The 16,194-nt window shown below is 32.5% G+C and overlaps 1 protein-coding gene across 19 annotated transcripts in view; it reads left to right on the top strand.

The window, feature by feature from the left end:
- LOC134695072 (prolyl endopeptidase FAP-like) overlaps positions 1–16,194 on the top strand; it is a 135,586-nt gene that overhangs the window by 93,482 nt on the left and 25,910 nt on the right. For 7 of the 19 annotated variants that reach the window (XM_063556256.1, XM_063556254.1, XM_063556251.1 and 4 more), the window contains exons 2-3: positions 10,138–10,252; positions 10,781–10,789. In XM_063556256.1, coding sequence (XP_063412326.1) covers positions 10,138–10,252; positions 10,781–10,789 — 124 coding nt within the window. Of the gene's footprint in view, positions 1–3,793; positions 3,824–5,583; positions 5,761–10,137; positions 10,253–10,780; positions 10,790–16,194 lie in introns of those variants that run through there. The other 12 variants (XM_063556258.1, XM_063556257.1, XM_063556255.1 and 9 more) reach the window with 7 other exon arrangements.

Here is a 16,194-nt window from a genome sequence, read left to right as displayed (position 1 = left end):
AATGCGTTTTTATTTGTGGTGCGAGTGCTGTAAAATTCCGGATTTGAAATGGTCTATCTAAGCACATTTGTAGGAATAATTTATAAAACCAAAATTTTATATCATCTGATATTTTAAAAAGCGATAAAGTTTGATAATTTACCATTTTTAGAAACCTGACCATGGCGAGGAATATTCGTTTTTGAAAAAATGTTTTTTTTCCGTTCGACCAACACAAAAAACAGCAATGGCGTCATAAATTATATTAGACGTTTATCATTCATGCGAATTTTCGCGGATTTTAAACTTTTTATTAGACCACAAAAATTCCCGCAAAAGTTATTTTGCGAATAATTTGTTACGTCTGACACGCATATTTTTGACGTTTTGGTAATATTTGTATCAATATTTGAAACTATTATGAAAAGTTAAAGAATATTTTTGATATTTTAGGAAACAGTAATACCTGCCTCATCTATGGATATAAATTTCATAAAGCTGAACTAGTTAGTTTTCATAGAAGAGCTATTTATCAAATTGCTCTGTCGCATTTCACGGCATTGACGCAATAACGTGCTTAACGTCTGTACGGTGACCTAAAGCTGTTTACTTCTTGTCACTTCGTCTCGGATGGAAAGTTGTTTCATTGTCAATCATACAACACCGTCTTGTTTTAATAATCATTGTTTTGAATTCTCTATCCAATAAAGGAGGTAGGTGTGGGTTCAATCTGTGAAAGTTCTCGCATTGTAAAATTGACGATAAGGAACTAAAATGGAGATACTTTTAGATCTTGGTATTACTCGTACAGAGAAAGTAAAATCTGGGTTTTAGTTGAAACTTACTAAAAAACAAAATTGGTAATGTGGGATATAAATATTATAAAAATTGGATCAGGGGAAAAGATGGGAAAAGGGAAATGGAAACTATTACAAAAATGACCGGTACATATGTACCTTCTCCTACATGTTCCTATGTGTTGTGCACCTCTTGAAACACTTTTGAAATAGTAAACACATTTTGAAATTGGAAACTGGAATTTTGTAAACTTGTTATTAAGGTCATAGCCTTATAAAGCGACCATCATGACGGACAGCAACTAAATACTTCGTCATCTTTATGTAAATTAAGATATATAAATCGATGGACTAATCCTCTGATTCTAATTGATTTGTATTCAGCTTTTACTGTAACAATTCAGGTGTGAGTGATTAATCCATTGTGTTTTCGTTTAACATCTTGTTTTACTGTAGTTTGTCAATATTATATCACAAAATTATATAATAATATCTGTAAACAAGAATAACAAACGAAAAACAAACTGCACAGTCAGTAGAACCTTTCACATACATGTATACAAGATATCTGAATCCCTCGAATGTATTACTAAGAGATGTGGGATATACGTCTATGAGACATCAATCGAACATCATTCAAAACTACAAAGCCAATCTAGAGATTATCTCATGAAGCAGTTTTTCATTTACAGTGATAACTTTGCTGTCAAAATTGTCATTATTCGATCCATGACATCTTAAGATGGTACCTAACACTACAGGTAGACAACTCTGTAAAATCAACTACACGTTTTATAATTACGTTGTGTTGTAAAGGGAATATTTTAAGCTTCTCAATGATCAAAATTGGTGCTTGTCAAACTGCTATATAACCAGTGTAATTTTTCTGAAAAATGGTTGGTTCAAACTATTTGAATTTTTTATAATTTTGTTAAAGGGTCAAAGTAAATACTTTGTCAAAATATATGAAAATTAAACGACCCAAATTAATTTTAGTGAAAGTGTTTGGTATCACCTTAATTTCAACTAAGGTAGCTACACGTACTAGTAGTTTTGTTCGCCAAAAGCATGTGTTTCCCTCCAGGGACAACTTTTTGTGACAATAAAACTGAACGCCATGATATAATTAAAAGTGATGAAAGAGGATAATAATCAATCTACAAATGGATAAATGATGCATTCGTTCGTATATACTGATCGACTTGAATGACGATTTGATTGTAAAAATGAAAAGTATAACCGGATCTACTAATCAAATATTTAAATGGTTGGTTTATTGTGATTTGTCTTTTGCCCACTTTTTATTCATGTTTGCCTTCATTTTACCAATATTTGGTTTCTCAATATGTATTCTTTTGTAAATTCATGGTGTCACTTTCACAGTCTTTGATTTACATATAACTTGCTCTTTAGCTTTGATTTGAGTTTATACTGGACGTTCATACTGCGACAGTGTAATTCTATAATTTGTTTCAAAAATGTTTGCTTTACAATGAGATATGAGAGTAATCAGAGAGTGTTTCAAAAAAGTCGACACACATATAGATATTGAATTATAGGAATGCCACCAATTCCATTAAAGTACTCGTCGATTGCTCCAACGTCAAGCGATCTTCTTGAGGACTTTGAGAACCCAGGCAAATCTTTATAAAGCCGTCCAGACGTCCGAGCAATACCAGAATTCAGTTAAAGCTGTTATTTCTTTCAATGTATCAGATGGTTTAGGAATCAAAATTTATTCCCAAAATCGTAAGATATAAATGCCGTCCTAGAAATTAACCAAAATAAAATTGATATCTCGATATCAAATTTTATTTGAACATTTGCTTGGTTGTGTTCCAACAACTATTGCTTTCTTATAATTAAAAAATAAATAGAAAGGCTCAGAGTACACCTTTCTAGCTTAAAGTTCCGTCCTTGGTTTTGATTTCTATCTTTGCAGTATCGTGATTAATATGCACGTATTCCGTACATTTACAAAACAGATAAAAACAAAAGTAATAAACACTTGATGGGAATGTACTATTCAGTATATGATTATGTAATCATGCAGTTATACATAGTTCTGTATCTATAATAATTGATGTAACAAGGTCAACTGTCTGATGGAGTTGATAAGGTCAAACTTTATTAAGCTGACATACTGTGTACGTACATAACATGACTATAATGAACAAACAACTTAAGCAACGCTTCGGTGAAACTCTAGAGTGTACTACAAGTCGTTACTATAATGAACCATTAACTTAAGCATGCAATACTTTAATTTCGCTTTCATTTATCTAGTTATAAACGTACGTCACTTACTTGAAATACAGAGTTCGCGTCTTTAAAATGGAACGACGAAGCACTCACTCAACAAATCGTTCATATTCATGAACATAGCTATATAGAATGGAAAGACCAACAGCAATGCTCACTCAAGGACCGTTCATATGTCTGGACAACAAAAAAAGTTCCGCACTCACTCAATATAGTTTTCAAAGCTTCGGATAACAAAACCGAGCAGCACTCACCCGATCTTTCATATCTCCGAACAGCAAAGAGTTTTCCTACAAATGTATCTCCAAACAGCAAAGAGCTTTCTTTGAACGTTAGATAATACAATATTCTGAGACACTCCTGTGTGATACTATTCTTCAAAAGCAAAACAGAACTTTACCCCAGACAACTTCAATTACAAACAAAAAGAAAACAATTTCTCCTCAAAGCAATACTTTATGACGGTTAGTTTATATTTGAAATGTGACGCTAACTTGATGGTTGTATATTTGAAATGTGAAGCTGGCTTTAAAACTTCTGTCGTTGGGTGTCAGGTTCAAATATAGACAAATCATGTTCATAGTGTAGTTTGTGGTTTGTTCTGACTTAAGTGTGATAAATAATATTTCTGGGGAATTTAATATATGGAGAAAAAAATATATTAGACATCTTTTCATGTTTTGTGGTTTCTCTTTATTATTTTTTGTTAATTATATTATAACAAAATGATCAAATATTGTTCAAAACGGAATTCTGTCAATTTTGAAGGAATGGATGAAAAAAAGGTAGGGTATTTCTTTTTAAATTTTAGTTTGCATATACAGTGAAACTTGTTTTAAGAATCCAGTAATGGTCTTATAAAACAGGGTTTTGCCTAACACATATGATCTCTTTAATCATGTTTTACTGTTAGTGCATTTTAAATACGTTAAAAGCTAGCATTATCATGTTGACGTGTATATGCCTAATAAGTTAAAAGTTAACATTATCATGTCGAAGTGTATATGCCTAATAAGTTAAAAGCCAAAATTATCATGCTGAAGTGTATATGCCTAATAAGTTCAAAGCTAAAATTATCATGTTGAATTGTATATGCCTAATAAGTTAAAAGCTAAAATTATCATGTTGAAGTGTATATGCCTAATAATAATTGATTTTTTTTTATAATGAATACATGTACCAAATGCGGAATATGACAGTTGTTTTTAATTCTTTGGTGTTTGTACTTTTGATTTTGCCATTTATTTGACAAGGGACTTTCCGTTTAGAATTTTTCCTTTAAGTTTTTAAATTCTAACTCATCCCAAGAATTCAGGGTTATGATGTTTCTATTAGAACCAAATTGTGTCTGAGATAGACCTTAAAAACAAAAATGATAATTGGTTGTCATATGAACAATGAATGACATGATGAATTCATATATAATCATATTCAAAACAGTGTGGCTGTGGCCATTGATTGACGTCCTTAATTTATCAATGACTGGGACAGATTATGTGAACGTTTGTCTGTAACGACACTGCTCACTAACTTATTATAGAATTTAAACTGTAGGGTCACCAAAGGTTCTTAAACGCCTTTCATAATGAAATAATCCGAAAAATTAATTAGGAATAACCTTTATGTTTTGATTTATATTATTGATATATAAATCATAACATCGTGTTATTCATGATTAATTTTTCGAATTACTTTATTTAGGTATTGAGAATCTTTGATAACCCCACAGTTTAAGTGTCTTTAACAAGTACATAGTGAGCAGTGGTCGTTACAGACAAACGTTCACATAATCTGTCTCAGTCAATGGGTTAATTTAGGACGTCAATCAATAGCCACAGCCACACTGTTTTGCATATGATTCTATGTTCTGGACAAAGGTAGCCTTGTGAGTTTATATTTGTCGATCGTGAGTTGAAAAATAACACTTCAACATGATCCAAAATGGGAAATTTAGGCACTTTTCTAATTTAATCGCCGATATTTTAAACAGTTCGGTAAAATTCCACTGATTAAGAGTACGGTCTTTTTAAGTCGTACACGCAAAAAGAAATAAAAAGTACTCATTTTTTTACTGTTTCTAAATTTCCTTTCCGTCATTCTCTAGCTTTTGCTGAGACAGCATTTATTATTTTTTTTATTATTTTTTCAATACTGCAATATATGTTCTTTCTTGCATCATGTAACAGTTCTAGATTTTATAAAACATGTGAATAATTTATACTTGTTCTGCATCGCATGACACAAATTAGTTTTGCCCATCAAACGTTATACAACATATATATTTTTATGAAAATAGATGACGGTATTCGATTTCCCATTTAAAAACGACCTGCATTGTGAAGCGGTCGCCATTCAAATTACAATTTTGATAGGAGAAACTTATTAAAATTTGTCAATATATCTACCTTTTTGTTTACCGAGCTAATGAATATACAAAGACTATGGCACATATTGTAGAGTTGGTTTAATTTAAGTTTCGCTGGATGATTTTTACTGAGTTATGAATTATTTATTTCGACTTGAATGAGCATTGGGTTTGGAGGCTAGGTTTTTAAAGTAAGTTTAGAGACTATGAACATGTAGAATGTTTGCAGTCACAGCTAATACCAACAATGAGGAATCGGACGGGGAAAGCTATCATGTTCCGAAAAGAGGAAAAAGATTCTATGACAATAGAAAAAGGGTTTTGTCTGATACATTACTGGCAAAGTTGGAAAATGAGGTTTGTGGACTTGTTTATAGTTTAATACTTTTGATTAGACAATTCAACAAAAAGCGTTCTATCAAGTATAGTATCTTGCTCGGTTCTCCGAAGTATCCGTGATTTGTGGAACATGTATTTTACAAAAAGTGGTAAAAATCGTAAATCCGCAATATTTTTTCATTTTTACAACCGTTTCCAGGAATATGACAGATGTTATTCATTCGTTTGATGTTTTTGAGCTTTTGATTTTGCCATTTGATCAGGAAATTTCCGTTTAAAATGTCCCTTGGAGTTTAGTATTTCTGTGACTTTATTTTTTCAAAAGGAGTTAGTTTATTGTATGGATTATAAATTTGAAGATATTGGTGACTGGAGGTTTTACTGTGCCTTTTTATCCCTGTTTAAATAATGTATTGTAATTTATGCATATTGTATTTCTTTGCTTCATCACGATCTAACAAAGCTCTATTTGCAAGTTATTCTGTTTTCCTTCACCAGTGGCGGATCCAGAACTTTTATACGTATACGTGGGCCCGCGGACTGCCCTAAGGGGGGCCCGCTCCAGTCATGCTTCAGTGATTTCCTATATAATCAAACCAAATTTTTCCAACGATAAGGTGGGGGCCCGGGCCCCAGGGCCTCCCGCTCTGATCAGCCTATATACACGTAAAGTATTACCTTAGGCGTTGCCTTTTAAGCGATCCGTAGGCAGTCATCGATCATTCGCTGATCAGTCAAGTTCACGTCAAACTCACGTCACCAATCTGTAAGACTTACGCATGATTTACTTACATAGTCCAATGTTCTGTAGATACTGCAGATTTTTCAAAGGTTCTTGGCCGATATTCGTTATTTCATATATTTTCTTTTCTATTGTGAATTTTCCTTTTCTATGTTGCGATGTTCTGTTTACTCGTTTTAGAAGAGTTTGGATTTCTCAATTGCATCAATTTGTGCAATTATGCAATAGCATCTTGCATCTCATCAATTGAATATGTTAGCTCTAAAGCGTTTTGCATTCTGTTTCTGAAAAATATAGAGATGTACTGCTTCATACTGGTTTTACCATTTGTTTTTCAATGGACGGAAAGTAAATCTTACTATCGAAAATGAAATATAACCCTATTCATACATTTGAAAGTAAAGCTAAAGGAAACGTTACACCCATTGATTGTTTCATTATTGATGTCCGTATCCAAAGCCCGGTTAAAACTAGATTAGCTTTTAAAAGTAATAAGATATAGACATATCAAACTCCCCGGCAGATCCAGTTCCGATCCGAATAGGGGTCCGCAGGAAAAAAGTTCCGGAACGGAAACGATCACTGTACTGAGTTTGATAGCCATATATCAAAACCGCTGTATTTAGAATTACACACTTAACCTCTGAAAACCAGAAGTTAATGAGTTAATGGTTTGGCCTTCTGATTGAATTTGATTAAGGATAAATAATTTAAATAAAGTACCAAGAGCACAGCAAGCAGGTAATGCAATGATATGTCTGGGAGCGTGACAGAATAACTTGTCGGTGTTACTTCTAAAAAAAACAATCGTCGTATAGATACCATGATTAACACTGTGTAAGCTAAACGCGTGTTTTGTCTTCGAACAATTTAAAGGAAAAAAAAACCAAATAAAGTAGAAAGAAGTTGGAGAGCAATGAGGACTATTAATTCTTAAAATATACCTTTAGAAAAAAGATCATCGTAATTAAAGTATTTTTTCGTCTTGTCGTTAATTAGCAGACTGTTAAAATTAAACGATGTTTATATCGACGATCCGATGTTTCAGAAACTAAAGGACACTGGTTAATTTTATTGTTCGTACACCAAAATGTAGCAAACGTCACATCACTGCTTAGCGTTTTTGGTGTACGCTTTTGAAAACATTACCTATAATATAAAGTTTTGTAATGGCGAATTCATCACAATTCAATACTTAAAATCTTGCTTGATGGAGTATCATTCAAACGATTTACAGATACAAATAAATCTGAATTTAACTTCGACAACAGAAGGGCTAATGATGATCGGTTATCCATAATGAAATTTGAGTCTGATGTCGACTAAGCCACTGATGTCACTGACGGATTATTTTGGGTTCCTGATGTCTTACATTTCTGAGTAGTATTGTGTCATTTCTGAGTAGTATTGTGTAGACTTTTTTTTGTGTTTTCGTCGTTTTAAAACACAACTAGTTTGGTATTTTACATCCGTTCTTAGTCTTTGCAATCATACATGTAATACTTGTCACTGGACATTAAACAATTGTGAGTCAATCAAACATTATTTCCAATTGTCTTTGCATTTCAAAAATCGCCAGTATATCACACTGTTTGAGCTTGCATGTTCTGTATCTAATAATAGGTTTCCATCGATTTCTTATTAATGTTACATTTGTAGCCTGAACAAAATAAAAATCAAAGGGACACTTTGTATATATATATAGACAAATCTATCCCAACGTTATAAGCGTGCTAAAATGGGATGTTCATCATAATATTTTATGACGTCGACAATGGATTTATGTTCTTAATCTATATATATGTATATATGCTTATCTGTATTGTTAAATCTACCAATACAATTGCTACGTCTGCCTACAACTAAAATTTCTATAAACAATCTAGTGTTTGTCCCCATTGAATGTTGTAAAAATCGAAACTATTTGTCGACTATCAGCTATAGATACATTTGTACTACGCTTTCATCGATCGTTGTGGAAAATGAAAAATATCAATATTATGGTTATAGTATTCGCTTTAAATTTTGTTTATACGTTTTCCATTTCAACATTAATGTATGAATTATCGATAACCACACGCATAGCTCTCTGTAGGATTCCTATGAATGTCTAGCTAATTTGTCATACTTGTATATGCTATATCATAATAGTGTATGGAATTAGCCCCAGTACGTTGTTCAAATTGAAACGTCGAACCGGGTTTGAAAAGAGTGGGGCCCCGAAACTAACAGAGTTATACTTGTAAAGAGTCCATACATCCATTATGTACGAATCTCCATAAATGCATAAATGAAGGGGGCGCTTAGTCCCCTGCTCTGTGAACTTATTTTTGATGTGTGGCATTCCATTCTTTTCGTAATAGTTATCAAAAGTACCAGGATGATAATTTAGTACGCCAGACGCGCGTTTCGTCTACATAAGACTCATCAGTGACGCTCAAATCGAAATATTTATAAAGCCAAATAAGTTCAAATTTGAAGAGCATTGAGGATCCAAAATTCAAAAAAAGTTGTGACAAATACGGCTTAGGTCATGTATGTAGTCTATGCCAGGAATAAGAAAATCCTTAGTTTTTCGAAAAAGTTCAAAGTTTTGTAAACAGGAAATTTATAAAAATGACCACATAATTGATATTCATGTCAACACCGAAATATTGACTACTAGGATGGTGATACCCTCGGGGACGAAACGTCAACCAGCAGTGGCATCGACCCAGTGGTTTAAATAGTTACATTTGTATCAAATGTACCAGGATTATAATTTAGTATTAGAAATAATAATTCATACTACATGCTACTCTTTAGTAGACGTTTCATCGACAAACAACACATCTCACTTTATTTGTGTTTTGGCAGAGTTAGAAATGTGCACATCAAGTGCATATACATATTTATTTCATGTCTGCACCTGTTTGTGAACCTGTTGTTCACTGTTTTTCTTAATTCGGTTATTGACAGACACAATGAGATTCGAAAAATCTTTCAAGAAAATTAAGCTATCTCGCCTTTATCTTCTTGATCCATTTTCACAATTAATACTGTTAATGTAGCTCGTATTCCCTGTTCTTAGGTAGATGTTAAAAGCTTTATTGCATGTTATCAAAATCCAGATAAGAATTTCTCTTAAAAAATTAAACCTAATATTTCGACATCACCATTTAATATAATATCAGATGCATTTGATGACAAATAGTATTCTTGTGGCATTATTGAGCCTTTAAAGGTTTAGACAAAATTTTCTTTTCCCCTTTTTTCTGCATTATTCTGATTTCTACAGATCCATTGCCTTGGAGAAAGTTTTTATCAAATACCTTTCTGACTATACACGTTGATTTCAAATACGGCAACGCTCTATGCCGTATACCTTTTGACTTTTGTGCAAATATTTCATGGTTCCCTGAACATGGAAATGTTGTAGTGCGAATGAGGCATGACTATCTGAAGCCCGCCTCCGGATCCGTGAATTTCTCGCTGCGTGGAAGACCTATTGGTGGCTTTGGGCTGTGTTATTCTCTTTGAACGGGTTGTTGCTGTGTCTTTGACACATTTCCCATTTTCATGTCAAGTTTATTATTATTTTCTGCATTTTTACAGGTCTACGAATGGAGAAAACATTATCTGGATTTATAAGTATTTTTTTATTTCTTTTTCAGGAACTTGTTGGACACACTCAAGACCAAAGGAACTGGAGAGGCATTGCTATAGCCTTGTTGGTTATTCTGATTGTATGCGCTCTTATAGTGACAGCCATCATTCTAGTAACGCCAGGTACGTTATGGTACAATCTTACTGTCTTAACACGATAAGGTTACTTGTAAACTTCTTCTTTTCGGATTGTTCGATTAGGGCATGTAAATTGTTCATTACTCCGATGAATTTGGTGAGCCTATAAACGGGGTACATTGCGGATTGTCATGGTGGTAGTGTAACATGTGCACCATTGAAAAGGAGACGTATCGGAGTACGGTATAAAGCGAAAAAGTGTTATCTGCAATACTGAATTAAAAGCCTAAAACTAAAAATTTGATTAAACAAATATTTAAATATTATGATTCATGATAAATTTTCTCTGATAATTCTATTTTTGAAATATTCATGATTTTTTTTAAGACTTACATTTCTATTCTGTAAACCTTCTTTTCCTGTTTTGTTAATTCCTTTTGTTTTATCATTTTGATTTTGTCATTGATTATTTGTTTTAAAGAGGAATTAAGGATCATATTTTCATATCCTACCTTTTCACATGTTATCATTTTACATTATGTCGTGTTTTCTCCTATTTATTTATATTTCCAGATACTGAAAGTAATCATTTATGAACAAATCCTTTGGTATTAGATGCTATTATATAGCGAGTACTTTACACTGCTTGTAGCTTGTTTATATGTCTAATATTAACAAATAAACACGACTTATAAAGATACACAGGTCATGTTGATTGTGCCTATTCCACTCGTTGGGAATTGGAATAGATACATGTAGGGCAAACTTATAACGTGTCACCTCTGCGTTCTTGGCCTTTTGGTCATAAACTTTTATTCATTACTCTGAGTACAACATTTCTACTCGAAATTCCAGTATTTTGATTGGTTGATTTCTGCGTCTTAGTACAATACTTGTACTCCAATTTATTTGACTACAAGGTATTGACAAAGTCATAACACATTCGAGTAAAATTAGTACTCGGACTCATAATTCGACCAATCAAAATCCTAGCTTTGGTGTTTCGTGCACAAAATGTGTATTCCAGGTTCTAAGTAAAGTTTAACGACTGGAAGGACAGAAACAGTGGACAGGCACATGATTTTTAAGCATTCAACATTTAATAAAATGCACTTTAATTAACATGAGTTGTCTGCCCGTCGCAGACGGTGGCGTTTGCATAATCTACATGACCTGTGGAGTAATTCTGTGGTATTTTGGTTCGTTCTACTGAGGTTTTTTGTCCAAATAAAATATTTCGTTATATCAGGGGAGTAAAGAAATATTTTATCAATATTTTTTTCAGAGAACTGTTATGAAACGGTTAAATAGTTTCATACAAACAATACGATTCACTCACCCATTTTTTTTAAGACTAAATATGTTTCCCTCAATAGCCAAACAAAGACTTTGTTCATATAGATTTATCCCCCTCAGTAGTCTACCAAAGAACCACAAGCAATGTGTACACATGCAGATTTCACTATTAGATCATAAGTGTACAACTAACCGTTAAGACAGCACATAATTTGAATAATGTAGATTCACTAAAGAAAATGTGTGTTTAAACATAAGTTTAAAGTTATAAAATCTAAAGTCACCACTGTGCAATGTAATAGCCTTATATGTTGACTTCTGCTACAGCCTTTGCTGTCATGCGCTGATGATTTCTTAGTGCCTTTTTTATGCTTAACTAATGCGAACATATATATACCTGTTAACCTCATGGAAAAGTTTATGAGAGATATATTTTCTATAAAAAAAAAATCCTCTTTTTTTTTGTAAATAATCAAGTGTAACGACATTTCATGCATAATTATTAATTATTTTATGTTTTTTGTTTTTAATGGGCAAATAAATGTTTTTAGCATAGAAATAATTAACAATAATTTATTTTGTTTGCATAAAATCAATTAAGGTCTGACAGCAAGTTTTCTAAAATGTTTTGTCTTTATATTTCCTAATGGATACAGGTAGCTTTTGCTATTTGAGCATAAGCTTCTTTAGATTGTGATAAGATGAAGTTGCTGTTTGCTATACATATATAGCTAAGCATAAAAGGCGCTTGTAATTGAAAAGAAAACTTGCAATGATAGCTTAAACACATATATGTTGGAAGACTTTGTTCGATGAAATTGTTTTTATTTCCATTCAAGCAATTGATGGCTATTATTGAAACAAATGCTATTGAATGAGTATCCCTCGTATTATGAATGATTAAGGACAAGAACGAGGTTCTATGACGTCCTATCTGCATTTAATAAATAAAAGTCGTTTCAGTTTTTGCAAATATGCTACCCCTTTCCAGATAGAATCGTCTAGACACACTCAAACCCAACCGTAGGTGTGTAGCTTTAAAACAAACTTCAATAAAACAGGGGGTATTAGAATTGTCCCTTTTTAAATGTTTAAGATATGATATCTTTTTGATTTACCGCTTTGCCATCTTCAATAATACATTTTTTTTTCAATCAGATTTCCTTGAGGAAAAATGGTTTTCCTTTAGAGAAGTTTGTTTTCCCTTCAGGAAAACTACTTTTCCTCTGAGGAAACTGTTGAAAAAGGGGCATAACTTTTTCAACAGTAGTGCTATAGCCAAAACAATTTAGGACAATTATCAGGGAAGAAAATTAAGGTGACAACTTTTGCACTCAGCGGAATTGTAAACTTATCCCGGAGACTGTTAGTATTCCTCGTATTAGAAATATTTTAAAAAGGGATAATTTCAATATGTCCTTCCCTTTGTTATTGAAAGCCAAACAAATGCAGTTTAGGTTTGGTGTGTTTAGAAGATCCCAACTGTAAAATATCTAATTACGATTTAGATGATATATTTTTTTATTTGCCGCCTGGAGATCTTGAATGATGCCTGGTTTTTTTTTCACACAAAAATCAATTTTGAAGAGGACAGTTATACTGTTAACTACGCTAAATGAACCGTTTGTAATGTATTATAAGACAAAGAAGCATTGAGTTGTCAACGTACGTAATAGTTCCATGATCAAAGTAACATTTATTCGGAATCTAATGATTCCAATATGTTCTTCTCGAGTGAATTAAGTATCTCGACAATTCACTGCTCTATGGCTTCATGAATCATTCAGACAGTATCGACTGAATACTATACACCATTCACTTGCATTTCTTGAATTGATGAATTAAATAAGATAATAAACTGGTTATGCTGAAACCGGCTTTATCGGATTTTACAAGTAACTAGGCTACTACGATTCTTTTAAACATAAAGTGAATTCCTGATTTCTTTTATAAAGACTTCTTTCTACGTCTGTCTCTGAATAAAATGAGTTGTTTGTCAGGCCACATCTTCTTACATCTATTAAGGATCATTCACCAATAGCCAGATTTCTGTACAATATGTCAAACTGAAAATAACCTAAGTATTAAAAAAGATAGAAGGAAATAACACTCAAAGAACTGTCATCTATTTACCACAAAATTGTCCAAAACGAAATCAAAACTAATAGGATATAACAAACCACAACTTCTTATGATGTGATAACTAGTTCTTTGATTTAAAAAAACTTAAAAAAAATATAATATAGTTTAATAATGCGCAATAAGTAAATTTATTATTTGCGCTATAATGATGATACCAACTTTTATCTATGCACATTGCACGATACACTGCGATGTGAATGTTGAATGATATCAACGATATGCTTGAGATTACAACATGCACTGCTGGTGGAGATTTATTTCCCCGAGGGTATCACAAGCCCAGTAGTCAGCACTTTTTGTGCTGACATGAATTTTCATTGATATGGTAATATTTATAAATTTACTGTTTACAAATTTTTGAATGTTTTGAAATACTTAAGCTTTTCTATCTCAGGCATATTACCTTAATTGTATTTGGCAAACTTTTAGGAACTTTGGTCATCAATGCTCTTCCATTTCGTACTTTATTTGGCATTTTTAACTTTTTGGGATTCGAGCGTCACTGACGAGTCTTTCGTAGACGAAACTAGCGTATATACTATATTTAGTCATGGTATTCATGATGAGTTTATTTATGAAAAACGTTCAAGGTTAAGGTAAATCAAGAGAGTTTTTTTCTTCTTACAAACGCCACTTAATAAGAGGCGAATGACAATGATGTAATAGTGAAGAGACGCAATAAGAGAGTGGAGGTTAAGACATGAGCTGCACTTACTATAAATTACACCTGCTACTATTTTACTGTGTGTAACACAAGAACGTATACACAAGCAGTCCTGTGTTTACAATATTCCCTCGTCCATGTATTCTCTTAAAAACATTCACATACCTACTCTGTTATCTTCCAATGTTGGCTCTCTATCAGCCTATAGGTGAATACAAACAAAAAGTAAGTCAAAGAAAAGAAGCTTTTTAACATAATTCATGTTGAAAGTTCAAACATGTTTGAACCGTCACGCAAGTCTCGAAGTAGAGTACGTTAGAGCCTCTGGTACAGGATCCTGCAGGTCTATTCTCCTAAAAAGGACAGGGATGTAAATAACATATACGGCCCGCGCAACAATGAGCAAGATCTATACCGTATTGATACTTTGGAGCCTGCAATATAAAAAAAAATGTTAATTCAAACGAGAAAAAGCCCACGATCTGTTAAAGCTAATGTAAAACGATTGAAAATTGACAGCCAGAACGATAAAAAAAACAATTTTTATCAAATTAAAGTAGTCTAATCATATTACATATTGATTATAATGAATTGTTTTTACGATAGAACATAATCCATCTAATAGCAAGGTTTTTTTAATTATAGAAATGTACTTTACCATTTTGATTTAATGATGTATATTGTTCAACCATCACATGTGGCATATATGCATAGGTTCCTCATATTCCTAATACCGGTATGTACTTTTAACCGTCCGTAATGCATACTTTGACAGACAATCGGTTGATTTGTCATTAATTAATATGATTAAAAATGCCCTTTGTAATATTAATTTCTGAAAAAGGTTGATACGATGTATATTGATTAATTAACAACAGAATTATAATATTACATAGCTTGCCAAATATCAGTATAAACTATATAGTACATGTTTCCATCGATTAGATGATATTGCATAGCTTGCCAATTATCAGAAAAAACTAGTTCATATTTTCATCGTTTAGATGTTAGCAGCATAGATTAGTAGTTATAGGTGTATTCCGATAGATAGAAGCCACCTGCTTTCTCGCACAAAAATATAATTATAGATGCACGCTTAGTTAATACTATGGGACTTCTTATCTGTATATTAAATTCATACATAATATCAACAAACTTCAAATTCCATCAAGATTTCATGACAGCGTGAAGGAACTTTTTTATTGGATCATTTATATATAAAGATGCCAGTTCAATCCTAAAGTTTTATCGTTTGAATTGTTTACAATTGTCATTTTGTGACCTTTTATAGCTTGCTTTTTCGTTTGGGTTTTGCTCATTGTGTAAGGCCGTACGGTGACCCATAGTTGTTTACGTCTACGTCAGTTGGTCTCTGGAGTAAAGTTGTCCAAATGGCAATCATACCACATTATATTCTATTATATTTATTTATCTGTTAACAATATGCGGACAACTGCATGAATAATAGGCATCAGAGAGTATTATAAAATCACATTCTGTACAAACTAACGTTAAATGCAAACTAAACACAACTTTTAAGGACGAGACTCAATGAATCTTTTTTAAAATGAGGCTCGTGTTGTTTCGATCCCCTGTTGAAAATTTACTCACAAGAGTGAAATTTGACTTCTTTCTTAACTCTGCAAACCTGATCGATTGATAAATACACAGCCCTTACAAACACATGTCCCAGACTGCATGTGTAAACAAGGAACAAACCAAGTTACAAAAAACGTTCTGAAAAAAGTTGGCGATAAAATTCAAAGCAGTGTCTGTGTTTAAATATTTAAAGATGTCCATTTCTAAAGGCATAAATGTTACATGTATATACCCTTTTTGTTGTTAATTTTGTTCATAATTGGTTAATTTGCACATATCTGCGCAG

The sequence above is a fragment of the Mytilus trossulus genome, chromosome 13, assembly GCF_036588685.1.
Source record: "Mytilus trossulus isolate FHL-02 chromosome 13, PNRI_Mtr1.1.1.hap1, whole genome shotgun sequence".
NCBI classification, from domain to species: Eukaryota; Metazoa; Mollusca; class Bivalvia; order Mytilida; family Mytilidae; genus Mytilus; species Mytilus trossulus.
Note: the sequence above shows the minus strand (reverse complement) of the source record. Positions and strands in the feature narration are given on the sequence as shown.